The sequence below is a fragment of the Oncorhynchus gorbuscha genome, unplaced genomic scaffold (genome assembly GCF_021184085.1).
Source record: "Oncorhynchus gorbuscha isolate QuinsamMale2020 ecotype Even-year unplaced genomic scaffold, OgorEven_v1.0 Un_scaffold_2085, whole genome shotgun sequence".
Classification (NCBI taxonomy): Eukaryota; Metazoa; Chordata; class Actinopteri; order Salmoniformes; family Salmonidae; genus Oncorhynchus; species Oncorhynchus gorbuscha.
The window spans coordinates 5,915-26,215 of record NW_025746679.1 but is presented as its reverse complement, the minus strand read 5'-3'; the positions used below and the strand labels follow the sequence as shown (position 1 = coordinate 26,215).

Below are 20,301 nucleotides of genomic sequence, written 5' to 3'. Positions count from 1 at the left end.
AATGAAATGTGCCGCCTTAGAGAACCTATCGACAACCGTAAGAATCACAGTCTTCCCCGCAGACAAAGGCAGACCGGTAATGAAGTCTAGGGCGATGTGAGACCATGGTCGAGAAGGAATGGGGAGCGGTCTGAGACGACCGGCAGGAGGAGAGTTACCCGACTTAGTCTGCGCGCAGTCCGAACAAGCAGCCACGAAACGGCGCGTGTCACGCTCCTGAGTCGGCCACCAAAAGCGCTGGCGAATAGACGCAAGAGTGCCTCGAACACCGGGATGACCAGCTAACTTGGCAGAGTGAGCCCACTGAAGAACAGCCAGACGAGTGGAAACAGGAACGAAAAGGAGGTTACTAGGACAAGCGCGCGGCGACGCAGTGTGCGTGAGTGCTTGCTTAACCTGTCTTTCAATTCCCCAGACTGTCAACCCGACAACACGCCCATAAGGAAGAATCCCCTCGGGATTAGTAGAAGCCACAGAAGAACTAAACAGACGGGATAAGGCATCAGGCTTGGTGTTCTTGCTACCCGGACGGTAAGAAATCACAAACTCGAAACGAGCGAAAAACAACGCCCAACGAGCTTGACGGGCATTAAGTCGTTTGGCAGAACGGATGTACTCAAGGTTCTTATGGTCTGTCCAAACGACAAAGGAACGGTCGCCCCCTCCAACCACTGTCGCCATTCGCCTAGGGCTAAGCGGATGGCGAGCAGTTCGCGGTTACCCACATCATAGTTGCGTTCAGATGGCGACAGGCGATGAGAAAAATAAGCGCAAGGATGAACCTTATCGTCAGACTGGAAGCGCTGGGATAGAATGGCTCCCATGCCTACCTCTGAAGCGTCAACCTCGACAATGAATTGTCTAGTGACGTCAGGAGTAACGAGGATAGGAGCGGACGTAAAACGTTCTTTTAGAAGATCAAAAGCTCCTGGGCGGAACCGGACCACTTAAAACACGTCTTGACAGAAGTAAGAGCTGTGAGAGGGGCAGCAACTTGACCGAAATTACGAATGAAACGCCGATAGAAATTAGCGAAACCTAAAAAGCGCTGCAACTCGACACGTGACCTTGGAACGGGCCAATCACTGACAGCTTGGACCTTAGCGGAATCCATCTGAATGCCTTCAGCGGAAATAACGGAACCGAGAAAGGTAACGGAGGAGACATGAAAAGAGCACTTCTCAGCCTTCACGTAGAGACAATTCTCTAAAAGGCGCTGTAGAACACGTCGAACGTGCTGAACATGAATCTCGAGTGACGGTGAAAAAATCAGGATATCGTCAAGATAGACAAAAACAAAGATGTTCAGCATGTCTCTCAGAACATCATTAACTAATGCCTGAAAAACAGCTGGCGCATTGGCGAGACCAAACGGCAGAACCCGGTACTCAAAATGCCCTAACGGAGTGTTAAACGCCGTTTTCCACTCGTCCCCCTCTCTGATGCGCACGAGATGGTAAGCGTTACGAAGGTCCAACTTAGTAAAGCACCTGGCTCCCTGCAGAATCTCGAAGGCTGATGACATAAGGGGAAGCGGATAACGATTCTTAACCGTTATGTCATTCAGCCCTCGATAATCCACGCAGGGGCGCAGAGTACCGTCCTTCTTCTTAACAAAAAGAACCCCGCCCCGGCCGGAGAGGAAGAGGGCACTATGGTACCGGCGTCAAGAGACACAGATAAATAATCCTCGAGAGCCTTACGTTCGGGAGCCGACAGAGAGTATAGTCTACCCCGAGGAGGAGTGGTCCCCGGAAGGAGATCAATACTACAATCATACGACCGGTGAGGAGGAAGGGAGTTGGCTCGGGACCGACTGAAGACCGTGCGCAGATCATGATATTCCTCCGGCACTCCTGTCAAATCGCCAGGTTCCTCCTGAGAAGTGGGAACAGAAGAAATGGAGGGATGGCAGACATTAAACACTTCACATGACAAGAAACGTTCCAGGATAGGATAGAATTACTAGACCAATTAATAGAAGGATTATGACATACTAGCCAGGGATGACCCAAAACAACAGGTGTAAAAGGTGAACGAAAAATCAAAAAAGAAATAGTCTCACTGTGGTTACCAGATACTGTGAGAGTTAAAGGTAGTGTCTCAAATCTGATACTGGGAAGATGACTACCATCTAAGGCAAACATGGGCGTAGGCTTGTCTAACTGTCTGAAAGGAATGTCATGTTTCCGAGCCCATGCTTCGTCCATGAAACAACCCTCAGCCCCAGAGTCAATCAAGGCACTGCATGTAGCACCCGAACCGGTCCAGCGTAGATGGACCGACATAGTAGTACAGGATCTAGATGAAGAGACCTGAGTAGTAGCGCTCACCAGTAGCCCTCCGCTTACTGATGAGCTCTGGCCTTTACTGGACATGAATTGACAAAATGTCCATCAAATCCGCAATAGAGGCACAGGCGGTTGGTGATCCTCCGTTCCCTCTCCTTGGTCGAGATGCGAATACCTCCCAGCTGCATGGGCTCAGTCTCTGAGCCAGAGGAGGGAGATGGTTGCGATGCGGAGCAGGGAAACACCGTTGACGCGAGCTCTCTTCCACGAGCTTGGTGACGAAGATCTACCCGTCGTTCTATGCGGATGGCGAGAGCAATCAAAGAGTCCACACTGGAAGGAACCTCCCGAGAGAGAATCTCATCTTTGACCACTGCATGGAGTCCCTCCAGAAAACGAGCGAGCAGCGCCGGCTCGTTCCAGTCACTAGAGGCAGCAAGAGTGCGAAACTCTATAGAGTAATCCGTTATGGATCGATCACCTTGGCATAGGGAAGCCAGGGCCCTAGAAGCCTCCCTACCAAAAACTGAACGGTCAAAAACTCGAATCATCTCCTCTTTAAAGTTCTGGTAATTGTTTGAACAATCAGCCCTTGCCTCCCAGATAGCTGTGCCCCACTCTCGAGCCCGGCCAGTAAGGAGTGAAATGACGTAAGCAACCCGAGCTCTCTCGCTAGAGTATGTGTTGGGTTGGAGAGAGAACACAATATCACACTGTGTGAGAAAGGAGCGGCACTCCGTGGGCTGCCCGGAGTAGCAAGGTGGGTTATTAACCCTAGGTTCCGGAGGCTCGGCAGGCCAGGAAGTAACAGGTGGCACGAGACGAAGACTCTGGAACTGTCCAGAGAGGTCGGAAACCTGAGCGGCCAGGTTCTCCACGGCATGGCGAGCAGCAGACAATTCCTGCTCGTGTCTGCCGAGCATGGCTCCTTGGATCTCGACGGCAGTGTTACGAGCATCTGTAGTCGCTGGGTCCATTCTCTGGTCGGATCCTTCTGTTATGCAGGTGAATGAGGACCCAAAAGCGACTTGGCGAAAACAGAGTCTTTAATCCAGTAAAGTAACTTTACAATCAAAAGGCATAATTCTACTCGTAATGACGAGAACAGACTGGAGACTTGATCAAGAACTGCAGGTTGCCTCGGGAAGGCACTTGAACGTAGCAGACTCAGACACCTGCTCACCACGCAGCATCTGAGGGAAACACGACACGACAGGGCGATACATAGACACAGCACGGTGAACAATAGACAAGGATCCGACAGGGCAGGAACGGAAAACAAGGAGAGAAATAGGGACTCTAATCAGGGAAAAGGATCGGGAACAGGTGTGGGAAGACTAAATGATTGATTAGGGGAATAGGAACAGCTGGGAGCAGGAACGGAACGATAGAGAGAAGAGAGAGAGGAAGGGAGAGAGAAAAAGGGGAACGAACCTAAAAAGACCAGCAGGGGGAAAATGAACAGAGGGAAAAGCAAAATGACAAGACAATCTAAGACAAAACATGACATTTCCATTTGTCTCTGGGTGATATACCCATCCTAACCTTGAGTATACCGGTACTGGCCGAAACACTATAATATAAAGATCTCTCTCTCTCTCTCTCTCTCTCTCTCTCTCTCTCTCTCTCTCTCTCTCTCTCTCTCTCTCTCTCACTATAATATAAAGATCTCTCCCTCTCTCTCTCTCTCTCTCTCTCTCTCTCTCTCTCTCTCTCTCTCTCTCTCTCTCTCTCTCTCTCTCTGATCAGTCAAGCATGCATGTTAGAGTTACCATGTTAAAGCTCTTACAGACAGTAACATACACTCCCAGTACTTCAGTACACACGTAAACACTTTAAACTGTGTATACCTGTCCAAAATGGCTAATTTTGTATGTTTGCAATTCGGGCATCATTTCAATATTAACTCTCTGTCAGACATACACTGATGGTACAAAACATTAGGAACACATGCTCTCTCCATGACAGACGGACCAGGTGAATCCAGGTGAAAGCGATGATCCCTTATTGATGTCACTTGTTAAATCTACTTCAATCAGTGTAGATGAAGAGGAGGAGACGGGTTAAAGAAGGATGTTTAAGCCTTGAGACAATTGAGACATGGATTGTGTGTGTGTCATTCAGAGGGTGAATGGGTAAGACAACAGATTTAAGTGTGTGAATGGGGTATGGTAGTAGGTGCCAGGCGCACCGGTTTGAGTCAAGAACTACAACTCCGCTGTATTTTTCACACTCAACAATTTACTGGGTGTATCAAGAATGGTCCACCACCCAAAGGACATCCAGCAAACTTGACACAGCTGTGGGAAGCGTTGGGGTCAACATGGGACAGCATCCCTGTGGAACGCTTTCAACATTTTGTAGAGTCCATGCCCAGATGAATTGAGGACAACTCAGTATTAGGAAGGTGTTCTTAATATTTTGTACACAATTATTTACTCAGGACTCATTTAAAATACATATGTAATGTAGAAATGTGAAATGAGTTCTGTCTCTTTCATGATAATATTATAAGTTGAAAGAGAAAGGCAAACTAACATGGTGGCTGGCGACTAAATATCTCTAATATCTCTATCATAAGGATATCTCTAATATCTCTATCAGAAGGATATCTCTAATATCTCTATCAGAAGGATATCTCTAATATCTCTATCAGAAGGATATCTCTAATATCTCTATCAGAAGGATATCTCTAATATCTCTATCAGAAGGATATCTCTAATATCTATATCAGAAGGATATCTCTAATATCTCTATCTCTATCAGAAGGATATCTCTAATATCTCTATCAGAAGGATATCTCTAATATCTCTATCAGAAGGATATCTCTAATATCTCTATCTCTATCAGAAGGATATCTCTAATATCTCTATCAGAAGGATATCTCTAATATCTCTATCAGAAGGATATCTCTAATATCTCTATCAGAAGGATATCTCTAATATCTCTATCAGAATGATATCTCTAATATCTCTATCAGAAGGATATCTCTAATATCTCTATCTCTATCAGAAGGATATCTCTAATATCTCTATCAGAAGGATATCTCTAATATCTCTATCAGAATGATATCTCTAATATCTCTATCAGAAGGATATCTCTAATATCTCTATCAGAAGGATATCTCTAATATCTCTATCAGAAGGATATCTCTAATATCTCTATCAGAAGGATATCTCTAATATCTATATCAGAAGGATATCTCTAATATCTCTATCAGAAGGATATCTCTAATATCTCTATCAGAATGATATCTCTAATATCTCTATCAGAAGGATATCTCTAATATCTCTATCAGAAGGATATCTCTAATATCTCTATCAGAAGGATATCTCTAATATCTCTATCAGAAGGATATCTCTAATATCTATATCAGAAGGATATCTCTAATATCTCTATCAGAAGGATATCTCTAATATCTCTATCAGAAGGATATCTCTAATATCTATATCAGAAGGATATCTCTAATATCTATATCAGAAGGATGTCTCTATCAGAAGGATATCTCTAATATCTCTATCAGAAGGATATCTCTAATATCTCTATCTCTATCAGAAGGATATCTCTAATATCTCTATCAGAAGGATATCTCTAATATCTCTATCATAAGGATATCTCTAATATCTCTATCTCTATCAGAAGGATATCTCTAATATCTCTATCAGAAGGATATCTCTAATATCGCTATCAGAAGGATATCTCTAATATCTATATCAGAAGGATATCTCTAATATCTCTATCAGAAGGATGTCTCTATCAGAAGGATATCTCTAATATCTCTATCAGAATGATATCTCTAATATCTATATCAGAAGGATATCTCTAATATCTCTATCAGAAGGATATCTCTAATATCTCTATCAGAAGGATGTCTCTATCAGAAGGATATCTCTAATATCTCTATCAGAAGGATATCTCTAATATCTCTATCAGAAGGATATCTCTAATATCTCTATCTCTATCAGAAGGATATCTCTAATATCTCTATCAGAAGGATATCTCTAATATCTCTATCATAAGGATATCTCTAATATCTCTATCTCTATCAGAAGGATATCTCTAATATCTCTATCATAAGGATATCTCTAATATCTCTATCTCTATCAGAAGGATATCTCTAATATCTCTATCAGAAGGATGTCTCTATCAGAAGGATATCTCTAATATCTCTATCAGAAGGATATATCTAATATCTATATCAGAAGGATATCTCTAATATCTCTATCTCTATCAGAAGGATATCTCTAATATCTCTATCAGAAGGATATCTCTAATATCTATATCAGAATGATATCTCTAATAACTCTATCTCTATCAGAAGGATATCTCTAATATCTCTATCATAAGTATATCTCTAATATCTCTATCAGAAGGATATCTCTAATATCTCTATCAGAAGGATACCTCTAATATCTATATCAGAATGATATCTCTAATATCTATATCAGAAGGATATCTCTAATATCTCTATCAGAAGGATATCTCTAATATCTCTATCAGAAGGATATCTCTAATATTGTAATGAAGTTCGTCTGTTGTTTGTAGAGAGTCAGACCGAAATGCAGCGTGTAGGTTACTCATGACTTTTAATGAAGAAAATGCTGTACATGAAATAACTGAAAATACAAAAACAACAAACGAGTGATACTAATTACAGCCTATCTGGTGACTAACACAGAGACAGGTACAATCACCCACGAAATACAACGCGCACTCAGGCTGCCTAAATACGGTTCCCAATCCGAGACAACGAGAATCAGCTGACTCCAATTAGGAATCGCCTCAGGCAGCCAAGCCTAACTAGACACACCCCTACTAATACACACTCCCAATTAATACAAACCCCAATACGAAATACAACATATAAACCCATGTCACACCCTGGCCTACCCAAACATATAACAAAAACACAAGATACAATGAACAAGGCGTGACAGAACCCCCCCCCCTAAGGTGCGGACTCCGGGACGCACCTCAAGAGCATAGGGAGGGTCCGGGTGGGCGTCTGTCCATGGTGGCGGTTCTGGCTCGGGACGTGGACCCCACTCCATAAATGTCCTAGTTCCTCCCCTTCGCGTCCTAGGATAATCCACCTTCTCCGCCGACCATGGCCTAATAGTCCTCACCCTGATCCCCACATAACTGAGGGGCAGCTCGGGACTGAGGGGCAGCTCGGGACAGAGGGGCAGCTCGGGACAGAGGGGCAGCTCAGGATAGAGGGGCAGCTCGGGACAGAGGGGCAACTCAGGATAGAGGGGCAACTCAGGATAGAGGGGCATCTCAGGACAGCGGGGCAGCCCGGGACAGAGGGGCAGCCCGGGACAGAGGGGCAGCCCGGGACAGAGGGGCAGCCCGGGACCGAAGCAGCCCGGTACTGAGGGGAAGCCCGGTACTGAGGGGAAGCCCGGTACTGAGAGGGAGCCCAGCACTGAGAGGAAGCTCAGTACTGAGAGGAAGCTCAGTACTGAGAGGAAGCTCGGTACTGAGACGGAGCCCAGTACAGAGAGGGAGCCTAGTACTGAGAGGAAGCTCAGTACTGAGAGGAAGCTCAGGCAGGTAGTAGGCTCCGGTAAATCCTGGCTGGCTGGTGGACCTGGATGATTAAGGTTGTCTGGCCGATCTAGAAGATCTTGGCAGACTGGCACTTCTGGCGGATCCTGGCAGACTGGCACTTCTGGTGGATCCTGGCAGACTGGTGACGCTGGGCCGACTGGCGGCGCTGGGCAGACAGGAGACTCCGGCAGCGCAGGAGAGGAGAAAGGCTCTGGCTGCGCTGAACAGGCGGGAGACTCCAACAGTGCAGGAGAGGAGAAAAGCTCTGGCTGCGCTGAACAGGCTAGGCGCACTGGACGCGCTGGGCCGACTGGGAGCACTGGCAGCGCTGGGCAGACAGGAGACTCCGGCAGCGCAGGAGAGGGGAAAGGCTCTGGCTGCGCTGAACAGGCGGGAGACTCCAACAGTGCAGGAGAGGAGAAAAGCACTGGCTGTGCTGAACAGGCGAGGCGCACTGGAGGCCTGGTGCGTGGTGCTGGAACTGGTGGTACTGGCGCGAGGACACGCACAGGAAGCCTGGTGCGGGGAGCTGCTATACCGGAGGACTGGTGTGTAGAGGTGGCTCTGGATAGACCGGACCGTGCAGGCGCACTGGAGCTCTTGAGCACCGAGCCTGCCCAAGCTTACCTGGCTCGATGCCCACTCTAGCCCGGCCAATAGGAAGGGCTGGTATGTGTCGCAGCTGGCTCTGCACCCGCACTGGAAACACTGTGCGCTCCATAGCATAACACGGTGCCTGCCCGGTCTCTCTAGCCCAACGGTGAGCACAGGGAGTATGCGCAGGTTTCCTACCTGGCATAACTATTCTCCCTTTTAGCTCCCCCCAATATTTTTTGGGGGGTGACTTTCCGGTTTCCAACCGCGTCGCCGTGCTGCCTCCTCATACATGCGCCTCTCCGCTTTAGCTGCCTCTATTTCCTCCTTGGGACGGTGATATTCTCCCGGCTGCTCCCAGGGTCCTTGACCGTCTAATTCCTCCTCCCATGTCCAAATCTCCAAATGATGCAGTCTCTCCCATTGCAACTGCTCTTCACGATTAACAGGGAGAGTAGGCTCAGGTCTATTCTCTGACTCAGCCACTCTCTCTCTGCGCTTTCCCCCTTTACCTTCGCTTTTCGCTCTGTATAATAATGCTTTCCTTCTCGATTCCATACGTGTATAGCCCTCTTCGCATTGCTGTAGGGAATCCCAGGCGGGCTCCTGCACTCGCTCTGGGTTGGCCGCCCACCTGTCGATTTCTTCCCACGTCGTATAATCCCTGCTTCTGCCCTCCATATCGTCCTCCTTTAGCTCCTGCCAGTTCACACGCTGCTCGGTCTGTGAATGGTGGTGGGTGAATCTGTAATGAAGTTCGTCTGTTGTTTGTAGAGAGTCAGACCGAAATGCAGCGTGTAGGTTACTCATGACTTTTAATGAAGAAAATGCTGTACATGAAATAACTGAAAATACAAAAACAACAAACGAGTGAAACTAATTACAGCCTATCTGGTGACTAACACAGAGACAGGTACAATCACCCACGAAATACAACGCGCACTCAGGCTGCCTAAATACGGTTCCCAATCCGAGACAACGAGAATCAGCTGACTCCAATTAGGAATCGCCTCAGGCAGCCAAGCCTAACTAGACACACCCCTACTAATACACACTCCCAATTAATACAAACCCCAATACGAAATACAACATATAAACCCATGTCACACCCTGGCCTACCCAAACATATAACAAAAACACAAGATACAATGACCAAGGCGTGACAAATATCTATATCAGAATGATATCGCTAATATCTATATTAGAAGGATATCTCTAATATCTCTATCACAAGGATGTCTCAAATATCTATATCAGAATGATATCTCGAATATCTATATCAGAACGATATCTCTAATATCTATATCAGAACGATATCTCTAATGTCTCTATCAGAACGATATCTCTAATATCTATATCAGAAGGAAATCTCTAATATCTATATATCAGAATGATATCTCTAATATCTATATCAGAAGAATGTCACTAATATCTCTATCAGAAGGATATCTCTAATATCTCTATCAGAAGGATATCTGTAATATCTCTATCACAAGGATATCTGTAATATCTCTATCAGAAGAATGTCACTAATATCTCTATCAGAAGGATATCTGTAATATCTCTATCAGAAGAATGTCACTAATATCTCTATCAGAAGGATATCTCTATCTATATCAGAACGATATCTCTAATGTCTATATCAGGAAGATATCTTTACATTTACATTACATTTACATTTAAGTCATTTAGCAGACGCTCTTATCCAGAGCGACTTACAATATCTCTAATGTCTATATCAGGACGATATCTCTAATATCTCTAATATATATATATATATTCAGAAGGATATCTCTTGCTTAAACCGACAGATTTTGATGAAGACCTTTTAAAAAGCTAATATTTATATTGACGCACCAGTTCAAGATCATTCGGAAAAAGCCACGAGGGGGTGTGTTTGATAAAGTAATCAAGGCTGTGTGTGTGTGTGTGTGTGTGTGTGTGTGTGTGTGTGTGTGTGTGTGTGTGTGTGTGTGTGTGTGTGTGTGTGTGTGTGTGTGTGTGTGTGTGTGTGTGTGTGTGTGTGTGTGTGTGTGTGTGTGTGTGTGTGTGTGTGTGTGTGTGTGTGTGTGTGTGTGCACATTTCTACTTGTGTATCTTGCTATCTTCCTTTCTTCTTAAGGTGACTCCCTAACACACACACACACATACACTCATTCATGCTATGTTTGTGTTTCAGATCTGGAACGACTACAAGCTAAGCTGGGCCCCAGTAGAGTTTGATGGGATTGAGTTCATCAGAGTTCCATCCAACAAGATCTGGAGACCTGACATAGTGCTTTATAACAAGTGAGTCCAGACATAGTGCTCTATAACAACCTGAGATAGTGCTCTATAACAAGCTGACATTGTCCTCTATAAGAACCTGACATAGTACTCTATAACAACATTACATTTACATTTAAGTCATTTAGCAGACGCTCTTATCCAGAGCGACTTACAAATTGGTGCATTCACCTTATGACATCCAGCATGGCATAGTGCTCTATAACAACCTGACATTGTACTCTCTAACAACCTGACATAGTGCTCTATAACAACATGACATAGTGCTCTCTAACAACCTGGCATAGTGCTGTATAACAACATGACATAGTGCTCTATAACAACCTGACATTGTACTCTATAACAAGTGAGTCAGCTGTACATAGCCCATCGGTAAATTGCCCACCCAATTTACTTACCTCATCCCCATACTGTTTTTATTTATTTACTTTTCTGCTCTTTTGCACACCAGTATCTCTACCTGCACATGACCATCTGATCATTTATCACTCCAGTGTTAATCTGATAAATTGTAGTTATTCGCCTACCTCCTCATGCCTTTTGCACATACATCATGCCTTTTCCATATACATTATAGACTCTTTCTTTTTTCTACTGTGTTATTGACTTGTTTATTGTTTACTCCATGTGTAACAACTCTGTGTTGTTGTCTGTTCACACTGCTATGCTTTATCTTGGCCAGGTCGCAATTGTACATGAGAACTTGTTATCAACTAGCCTACCTGGTTAAATAAAGGTGAAATAAAAGAAATCTCCCTCTTCCTCTCTCTCCAACACAACTCTTTCCTCTCTCTCCACTTCAGTGCTGTGGGAGACTTCCTGGTTGAAGATAAGACCAAAGCTCTGTTGAAGTTTGACGGTACAGTCACCTGGGTTCCCCCTGCCATCTTTAAGTCCTCCTGCCCCATGGACATCACCTACTTCCCCTTTGACTACCAGAACTGCTCCATGAAGTTTGGCTCCTGGACCTACGACAAGGCCAAGATCGACCTGGTGCTCATTGGGTCAAAGGTTAGAAAAATATTTGCACATCCATTTTCTGATACACCATTTTGTGGTATAGAGCTATAAAGGAATTATGGGTAGTGTTCAAATCTTTGTTGTTTTTTTTACCCCTTTTTCTCCCCAATTTTGTGGTATCCTATTGGTAGTTACAGTCTTGTCCAGTTTTCAATTCTTGACTATTGGAAGTCTTTTAATCTAAATCTCAGTCACTGAATCCGTTCTCTAGAATTGTGTAATCCAACCAAGATGAATGCATGTTTATGAAATAACTACTCAGATTCAAGCCCTCAATAAACCCAATGTCACCTACCTCAGGTCAACCTCAAAGACTTCTGGGAGAGCGGCGAGTGGGAGATCATCGATGCTCCGGGCTACAAGCACGACATCAAGTACAACTGTTGCGAGGAGATCTACCCAGACATCACCTACTCCTTCTACATCAGACGCCTGCCTCTCTTCTACACCATCAACCTCATCATCCCCTGTCTCCTCATCTCTTTTTTAACAGTCCTGGTCTTCTACCTGCCCTCCGACTGCGGAGAGAAGGTACGGTGCCTGCAGGAAGTGTCCACACCCCTTGGACTTTACCACATCTTGTTGTGTTGACTGTGTTGAACATCTTTGTGGTCATTTATGTGTTACATTCTATTTTCCATTATCTCCAGCAACAAACCAGCATCTACAGTATGTGAAAACTGACATTTTATATTTTATATATTCTGCAGTCAAAGAAATTAAACCAATTACAAATTTTGAATTGCTACAAATTATAAAGATATAAATAAATAAAGATCTTGTAGAAATTGTCCTTAAAAAATGACACATTTTGTACTTATTTGAACAGTTTTTCATTTTTTATTAATCATTAATATTTGTCGAATTCTCTTTTGACTTTGACAAAAATAACTTCCTGTCAAAGTCAGTGACAAGGAGATCTCAATGAAATGCGTTTGAATTCCAGGTTGAAACACAACAAAATGTGCAAAAGGTCCAAGGGGGATGAATACTTCCTATAGGCACTGTAATAATACTCAAGCATGTTGCCATAGTAATGAAGTAGGGTCCGCCCACTCAAATCCACCGACACAGGGTCATGTGTCGGAGAAACTGAGTGTGCAGACCCTACTTCACATGACCTACTGTAAGTTGCTATCGATAAAAGTGTCTGCTACATGAGATATGTTATATGTTACATTATTATATAAAACTACTCGTTTTATTATATTATATTCAATCAATAAGGCACGAGGGGGTGTGGTATATGGCCAATATACCACGGCTAAGGGCCGTGCTATATTGGCCAAATACAACAAACCCCCGAGGTGCCTTATTGCTATTATGAACTGGTTATCAACGTAATTAGAGCAGTAAAAATAAATGTTTTGTCATACCCGTGGTATACGGTGTGATATATATATACCACGGCTGTTAGCCAATGAGAATTGAGGGCTCGAACCACCCAGTTTATAATTATTATTATAGTTATATTATTATTATTTTTTAATCTGCCTAGCACCCAGTAAATAATGGATGAGTTCTGTAATCGGGCTCTGCAGTCAATTTGTTGTGTGTTCAGAATGAGCCACCATGTGACATGTTGGACAATATTAGCTACAGTGGGAATGGTGTGAATTCTCAGACTAAATCAACCAATATTGGTTCTGGGTGATGATGGTGTTGGTGGAATCGTGTGTGTAGTGTACATGCAATGGAATTAAATAATAATTGCTTCCTCCTAGGTCAATAAACAACACATGCTGGGCCTTTTACAGCGTTCATCTCTATCTCTCTCTCTTTCTCTCTCTCGTTCTTTCTCTCTTTCTCTCTCTCGTTCTCTCTCTCTTTCTCTCTCTCGTTCTCTCTCTCTCTCTCTCTCTCTCTCTCTCGTTCTCTCTCTCTTTCTCTCTCTCGTTCTCTCTCTCTTTCTCTCTCTCTCTCTCTCTCTCTCTCTCTCTCGTTCTCTCTCTCTCTCTCTCTCGTTCTCTTTCTCTCTCTCTCTCTCTCTCTCTCTCTCTCTCTCTCTCTCTCTCTCTCTCTCTCTCTCTTTCTCTCTCTTTCTTCTCTCTCGTTCTCTCTCTCTTTCTCTCTCTCGTTCTCTCTCTCTTTCTCTCTCTCGTTCTCTCTCTCTCTCTCTCTCGTTCTCTCTCTCTTTCTCTCTCTCGTTCTCTCTCTCTTTCTCTCTCTCGTTCTCCTCTCTCTTTCTCTCTCTCGTTCTCTCTCTTGTTCTCTCTCTCTTTCTCTCTCTTGTTCTCTCTCTCTTTCTCTCTCTCGTTCTCTCTCTCTTTCTCTCTCTCTTTCTCTCTCTCGTTCTCTCTCTCTTTCTCTCTCTCGTTCTCTCTCTCTCTCGTTCTCTCTCTCTCTCTTTCTCTCTCTCGTTCTCTCTCTCTTTCTCTCTCTCGTTCTCTCTCTCTCTCTCTCTCTCTCTCTCTCTCTCTCTCCCTCTCTCTTTCTCTCTCTCTCTCTCTCTCTCTCTCTCTCTCTCTCTCTCTCTCTCTCTCTCTCTCTCTCTCGTTCTCTCTCTTGTTCTCTCTCTCTCTCTCTCTCTCTCTCTCTCTCTCTCTCTCTCTCTCTCTCTCTCTCATTCTCTCTCTCTCTCATTCTCTCGCTCTCTCTCTCTCTCTCTCTCTCTCTCTCTCTCTCTCTCCTCTCTCTCCTCTCTCTCCTCTCTCTCCCTCACCCAACAGGTGACCCTCTGTATCTCTGTCCTCCTCTCCCTCACTGTGTTCCTTCTGGTGATCACTGAGACCATCCCATCCACCTCCCTGGTCATCCCCCTCATCGGGGAGTACCTCCTCTTCACTATGATCTTCGTCACCCTCTCCATCGTCATCACCGTGTTCGTCTTGAACGTCCACTACCGTACGCCAATGACCCACACCATGCCGGGCTGGGTCAGGTCCGTCTTCCTCAGGTAAGAGAGAGAATTAGCTCAACTCGTAGCTCAACTCTTAGACCAACGCGTATCTCAACTGTTAGCTCAACTGTTAGCTCAACTCTTATACCAACTCTCAGCCCAACTCTTAGCCCAACTCTCATCCCAACTCTCAGTCCAACTCTCAGTCCAACTCTTAGCACAACTCTCAGACCAACTCTCAGACCAAGTCTTAGCCCAACTCTTAGACCAAGTCTTAGACCAACTCTCAGACCAAGTCTTAGCCCAACTCTTAGACCAAGTCTTAGACCAACTCTCAGACCAAGTCTTAGCCCAACTCTCAGACCAAGTCTTAGCCCAACTCTTAGACCAAGTCTTAGCCCAACTCTTAGACCAAGTCTTAGACCAACTCTCAGACCAAGTCTTAGCCCAACTCTTAGACCAAGTCTTAGCCCAACTCTTAGACCAAGTCTTAGCCCAACTCTTAGACCAAGTCTTAGCCCAACTCTCAGACCAAGTCTTAGCCCAACTCTCAGACCAAGTCTTAGCCCAACTCTCAGTCCAACTCTTAGCACAACTCTCAGACCAACTCTCAGACCAAGTCTTAGCCCAACTCTCAGTCCAACTCTCAGTCCAACTCTTAGCACAACTCTCAGACCAACTCTCAGACCAAGTCTTAGCCCAACTCTCAGACCAAGTCTTAGCCCAACTCTTAGACCAAGTCTTAGCCCAACTCTCAGACCAAGTCTTAGCCCAACACTCAGACCAAGTCTTAGCCCAACTCTTAGACCAACTCAATATTAGGAAGGTGTTCTTAGTGTTTTGTATCAGTGTAGATTCTAATTTATTTTGTTTTCTGTGTTTGTTGTTCTTCAGTATACTACCTATACAATACAATACCTACACAATAATATACAATAAAATACAATACAATACCAATACTATTTAATGCATTACTATAGGATACAATGCCTATACAATACAATGCTATAGAATACAATACCAATACATAATGGTAAGAGTTAACAATACTAGTACCAATATAATATAATACACTACAATACTATACACTACTACTATGCAATGCAATGTAATACAATACAATGAAATACTATACAATGAAATACAATACTATAAAATACAATGCCAATACAATACAATACATGCCTATACAACACTATACAATACACTACTATACTATACAATACTATAATATACATAGAATTATTATATTTACAATACACTGAAGTACTGTTAATTGTTCTGTGTCCATCAGGGTGCTACCCAGAGTCATGCTGATGACAGTATTGTTAATTGTTCTGTGTCCATCAGGGTGCTACCCAGAGTCATGCTGATGACAGTATTGTTAATTGTTCTGTGTCCATCAGGGTGCTACCCAGAGTCATGCTGATGACAGTATTGTTAATTGTTCTGTGTCCATCAGGGTGCTACCCAGAGTCATGCTGATGACAGTATTGTTAATTGTTCTGTGTCCATCAGGGTGCTACCCAGAGTCATGCTGATGACAGTATTGTTAATTGTTCTGTGTCCATCAGGGTGCTACCCAGAGTCATGCTGATGACAGTATTGTTAATTATTCTGTGTCCATCAGGGTGCTACCAAGAGTCATGCTGACGACAGTATTGTTAATTATTCTGTGTCCATCAGGGTGCTACCAAGAGTCATGCTGACGACAGTATTGTTAATTGTTCTGTGTCCATCAGGGTGCTACCAAGAGTCATGCTGATGAGACGGCCCATAGACCAGGACGGCAAGGCCCTCTGTTCAGACAGCGGGGAGGAGAGAGGAGCAGGAGGAGGTGGTGGAGGAGGGAAAGGAGGAAAGAAGAGGAAGAATAGTCTGACGGTGGGTTGGTTGGTTGCTTGGTGGGTGGGTTGGCGGGTTGGTTGGTTGGTTAGCTGGCTGGTTGGCATATTGGGTTGTTGGTGGGTGTCTGGTTTGTTGGCTGGTGGGTGGGTTGGTGGGTTGGTGAGTTGGTTGGTTGGTTTGGTGTTTGGCGGGAGGGAGGGATTAACAAACTGATCAATAGATGACTGAATGGGTTAATACCTTCAAGTATCAATGGGTGGGTTGGTGGGTTGGTTGGTTTGGTGTTGGGAGGGAGGGAGGGATTGTCGAATTGATCAATAGAAAATTTTATGGTTTAATTCCTTCAAGTATCAATGTTCCTTTTTGTTCTCCCACCTAGTCCCTGATATATTCCCATAATGGTAGAGGTTAACATGTGGGGGAGATTAATACACTTTGTTGTCCCACCTAGTCCCTGATATATTCCCATAATGGTAGAGGTTAACATGTGGGGGAGATTAATACACTTTGTTGTCCCACCTAGTCTCTGATATATTCCCATAATGGTAGAGGTTAACATGTGGGGAGATTAATACACTTTGTTGTCCCACCTAGTCTCTGATATATTCCCATAATGGTAGAGGTTAACATGTGGGGAGATTAATACACTTTGTTGTCCCACCTAGTCCCTGATATATTCCCATAATGGTAGAGGTTAACATGTGGGGGAGATTAATACACTGTGTTGTCCCACCTAGTCCCTGATATATTCCCATAATGGTAGAGGTTAACATGTGGGGGAGATTAATACACTTTGTTGTCCCACCTAGTCCCTGATATATTCCCATAATGGTAGATGTTAACATGTGGGGGAGATTAATACACTTTGTTGTCCCACCTAGTCTCTGATATATTCCCATAATGGTAGATGTTAACATGTGGGGGAGATTAATACACGTTGTTGTCCCACCTAGTCTCTGATATATTCCCATAATGGTAGAGGTTAACATATGGGGGAGATTAATACACTTTGTTGTCCCACCTAGTCTCTGATATATTCCCATAATGGTAGAGGTTAACATGTGGGGGAGATTAATACACTTTGTTGTCCCACCTAGTCCCGTATGTATTCCCATAATGGTAGAGGTTAACATGTGGGGGAGATTAATACACTTTGTTGTCCCACCTAGTCCCTGATATATTCCCATAATGGTAGAGGTTAACATGTGGGGGAGATTAATACACTTTGTTGTCCCACCTAGTCCCTGATATATTCCCATAATGGTAGAGGTTAACATGTGGGGGAGATTAATACACTTTGTTGTCCCACCTAGTCCCTGATATATTCCCATAATGGTAGAGGTTAACATGTGGGGAGATTAATACACTTTGTTGTCCCACCTAGTCCCGTATGTATTCCCATAATGGTAGAGGTTAACATGTGGGGGAGATTAATACACTTTGTTGTCCCACCTAGTCCCTGATATATTCCCATAATGGTAGAGGTTAACATGTGGGGAGATTAATACACTTTGTTGTCCCACCTAGTCCCGTATGTATTCCCATAATGGTAGAGGTTAACATGTGGGGGAGATTAATACACTGTGTTGTCCCACCTAGTCCCTGATATATTCCCATAATGGTAGAGGTTAACATGTGGGGAGATTAATACACTTTGTTGTCCCACCTAGTCCCGTATGTATTCCCATAATGGTAGAGGTTAACATGTGGGGGAGATTTATACACTTTGTTGTCCCAGAGGTTAACATGTGGGGGAGATTAATACACTGTGTTGTCCCACCTAGTCCCTGATATATTCCCATAATGGTAGAGGTTAACATGTGGGGAGATTAATACACTGTGTTGTCCCACCTAGTCCCTGATATATTCCCATAATGGTAGAGGTTAACATGTGGGGAGATTAATACACTTTGTTGTCCCACCTAGTCCCTGATATATTCCCATAATGGTAGAGGTTAACATGTGGGGAGATTAATACACTTTGTTGTCCCACCTAGTCCCTGATATATTCCCATAATGGTAGAGGTTAACATGTGGGGAGATTAATACACTTTGTTGTCCCACCTAGTCCCTGATATATTCCCATAATGGTAGATGTTAACATGTGGGGGAGATTAATACACTTTGTTGTCCCACCTAGTCTCTGATATATTCCCATAATGGTAGATGTTAACATGTGGGGGAGATTAATACACGTTGTTGTCCCACCTAGTCTCTGATATATTCCCATAATGGTAGAGGTTAACATGTGGGGGAGATTAATACACTTTGTTGTCCCACCTAGTCTCTGATATATTCCCATAATGGTAGAGGTTAACATGTGGGGGAGATTAATACACTTTGTTGTCCCACCTAGTCCCGTATGTATTCCCATAATGGTAGAGGTTAACATGTGGGGGAGATTAATACACTTTGTTGTCCCACCTAGTCCCTGATATATTCCCATAATGGTAGAGGTTAACATGTGGGGGAGATTAATACACTTTGTTGTCCCACCTAGTCCCTGATATATTCCCATAATGGTAGAGGTTAACATGTGGGGGAGATTAATACACTTTGTTGTCCCACCTAGTCCCTGATATATTCCCATAATGGTAGAGGTTAACATGTGGGGGAGATTAATACACTTTGTTGTCCCACCTAGTCCCGTATGTATTCCCATAATGGTAGAGGTTAACATGTGGGGGAGATTAATACACTTTGTTGTCCCACCTAGTCCCTGATATATTCCCATAATGGTAGAGGTTAACATGTGGGGAGATTAATACACTTTGTTGTCCCACCTAGTCCCGTATGTATTCCCATAATGGTAGAGGTTAACATGTGGGGGAGATTAATACACTGTGTTGTCCCACCTAGTCCCTGATATATTCCCATAATGGTAGAGGTTAACATGTGGGGGAGATTAATACACTTTGTTGTCCCACCTAGTCCCGTATGTATTCCCATAATGGTAGAGGTTAACATGTGGGGGAGATTAATACACTGTGTTGTCCCACCTAGTCCCTGATATATTCCCATAATGGTAGAGGTTAACATGTGGGGGAGATTAATACACTGTGTTGTCCCACCTAGTCCCTGATATATTCCCATAATGGTAGAGGTTAACGTGGGGGAGATTAATACACTTTAATCAGGAGTCCGGATCAAATAAGCAGGACATGCAGGAATCCTTTAACTGGGATTTCTAGAAACCTTATGAATTATATTATATTCTACTCTATTCTATTGTACTCTATTCTATTCTACTCTATTATTTTCCATTCCATTCCATTCTCTTCAATTCCCAGCAGGGAGGGAACTGCCTGGAGTTCGGAGACAACAAACTGACTGAGGGAGGATGTGGAGAAAGAGGGGGAAAGAAGTGCCCTTGCCCCTGCCAACATGGGAAGGAGACCCTAGAGACAACAGATCCGGGGAAACTGAGCCGCCAGCTGAGTCCTCAGAGCATCAACACGGTGGTGGCCTTCTCCGTCCTGTCCCCGGAGATTAAACAGGCCATCGAGAGCGTCAAGTACATCGCCGAGAACATGAGGAGTCGCAACAAGGCCAAAGAGGTGAGTGGCAAGCTAGTGTTAGCCTGCAATGGAGAAATACATTAGGTTTAGCTTAATTAACACCAACTAGCTTTACCTTCAACAAGGCCAAAGAGGTGAGTGGATGGGCCTGCAAGTTAGCTTTGTAGGAGTCCAATGGAGAAATACATTAGGTTTAGCTTAATTAACACCAACTAGCTTTACCTTCAACAAGGCCAAAGAGGTGAGTGGATGGGCCTGCAAGTTAGCTTTGTAGGAGTCCAATGGAGAAATACATTAGGTTTAGCTTAATTAACACCAACTAGCTTTACCTTCAACAAGGCCAAAGAGGTGA

At 44.0% G+C, this 20,301-nt stretch overlaps 1 protein-coding gene across 1 annotated transcript in view; it reads left to right on the top strand.

The window, feature by feature from the left end:
* The window catches only part of LOC124024927 (neuronal acetylcholine receptor subunit alpha-3-like), a gene marked incomplete at its 3' end in the record, with an annotated part of 62,851 nt that extends 42,863 nt beyond the window's left edge, over window positions 1-19,988 (top strand). Inside the window, exons 5-10 of the mRNA XM_046338657.1 lie at window positions 10,618-10,727; window positions 11,528-11,735; window positions 12,045-12,275; window positions 14,414-14,640; window positions 16,326-16,467; window positions 19,722-19,988. Coding sequence (XP_046194613.1) covers window positions 10,618-10,727; window positions 11,528-11,735; window positions 12,045-12,275; window positions 14,414-14,640; window positions 16,326-16,467; window positions 19,722-19,988 — 1,185 coding nt within the window. The remainder of the gene's footprint in view (window positions 1-10,617; window positions 10,728-11,527; window positions 11,736-12,044; window positions 12,276-14,413; window positions 14,641-16,325; window positions 16,468-19,721) is intronic.
* Between the last annotated feature and the right edge of the window lie 313 nt (window positions 19,989-20,301).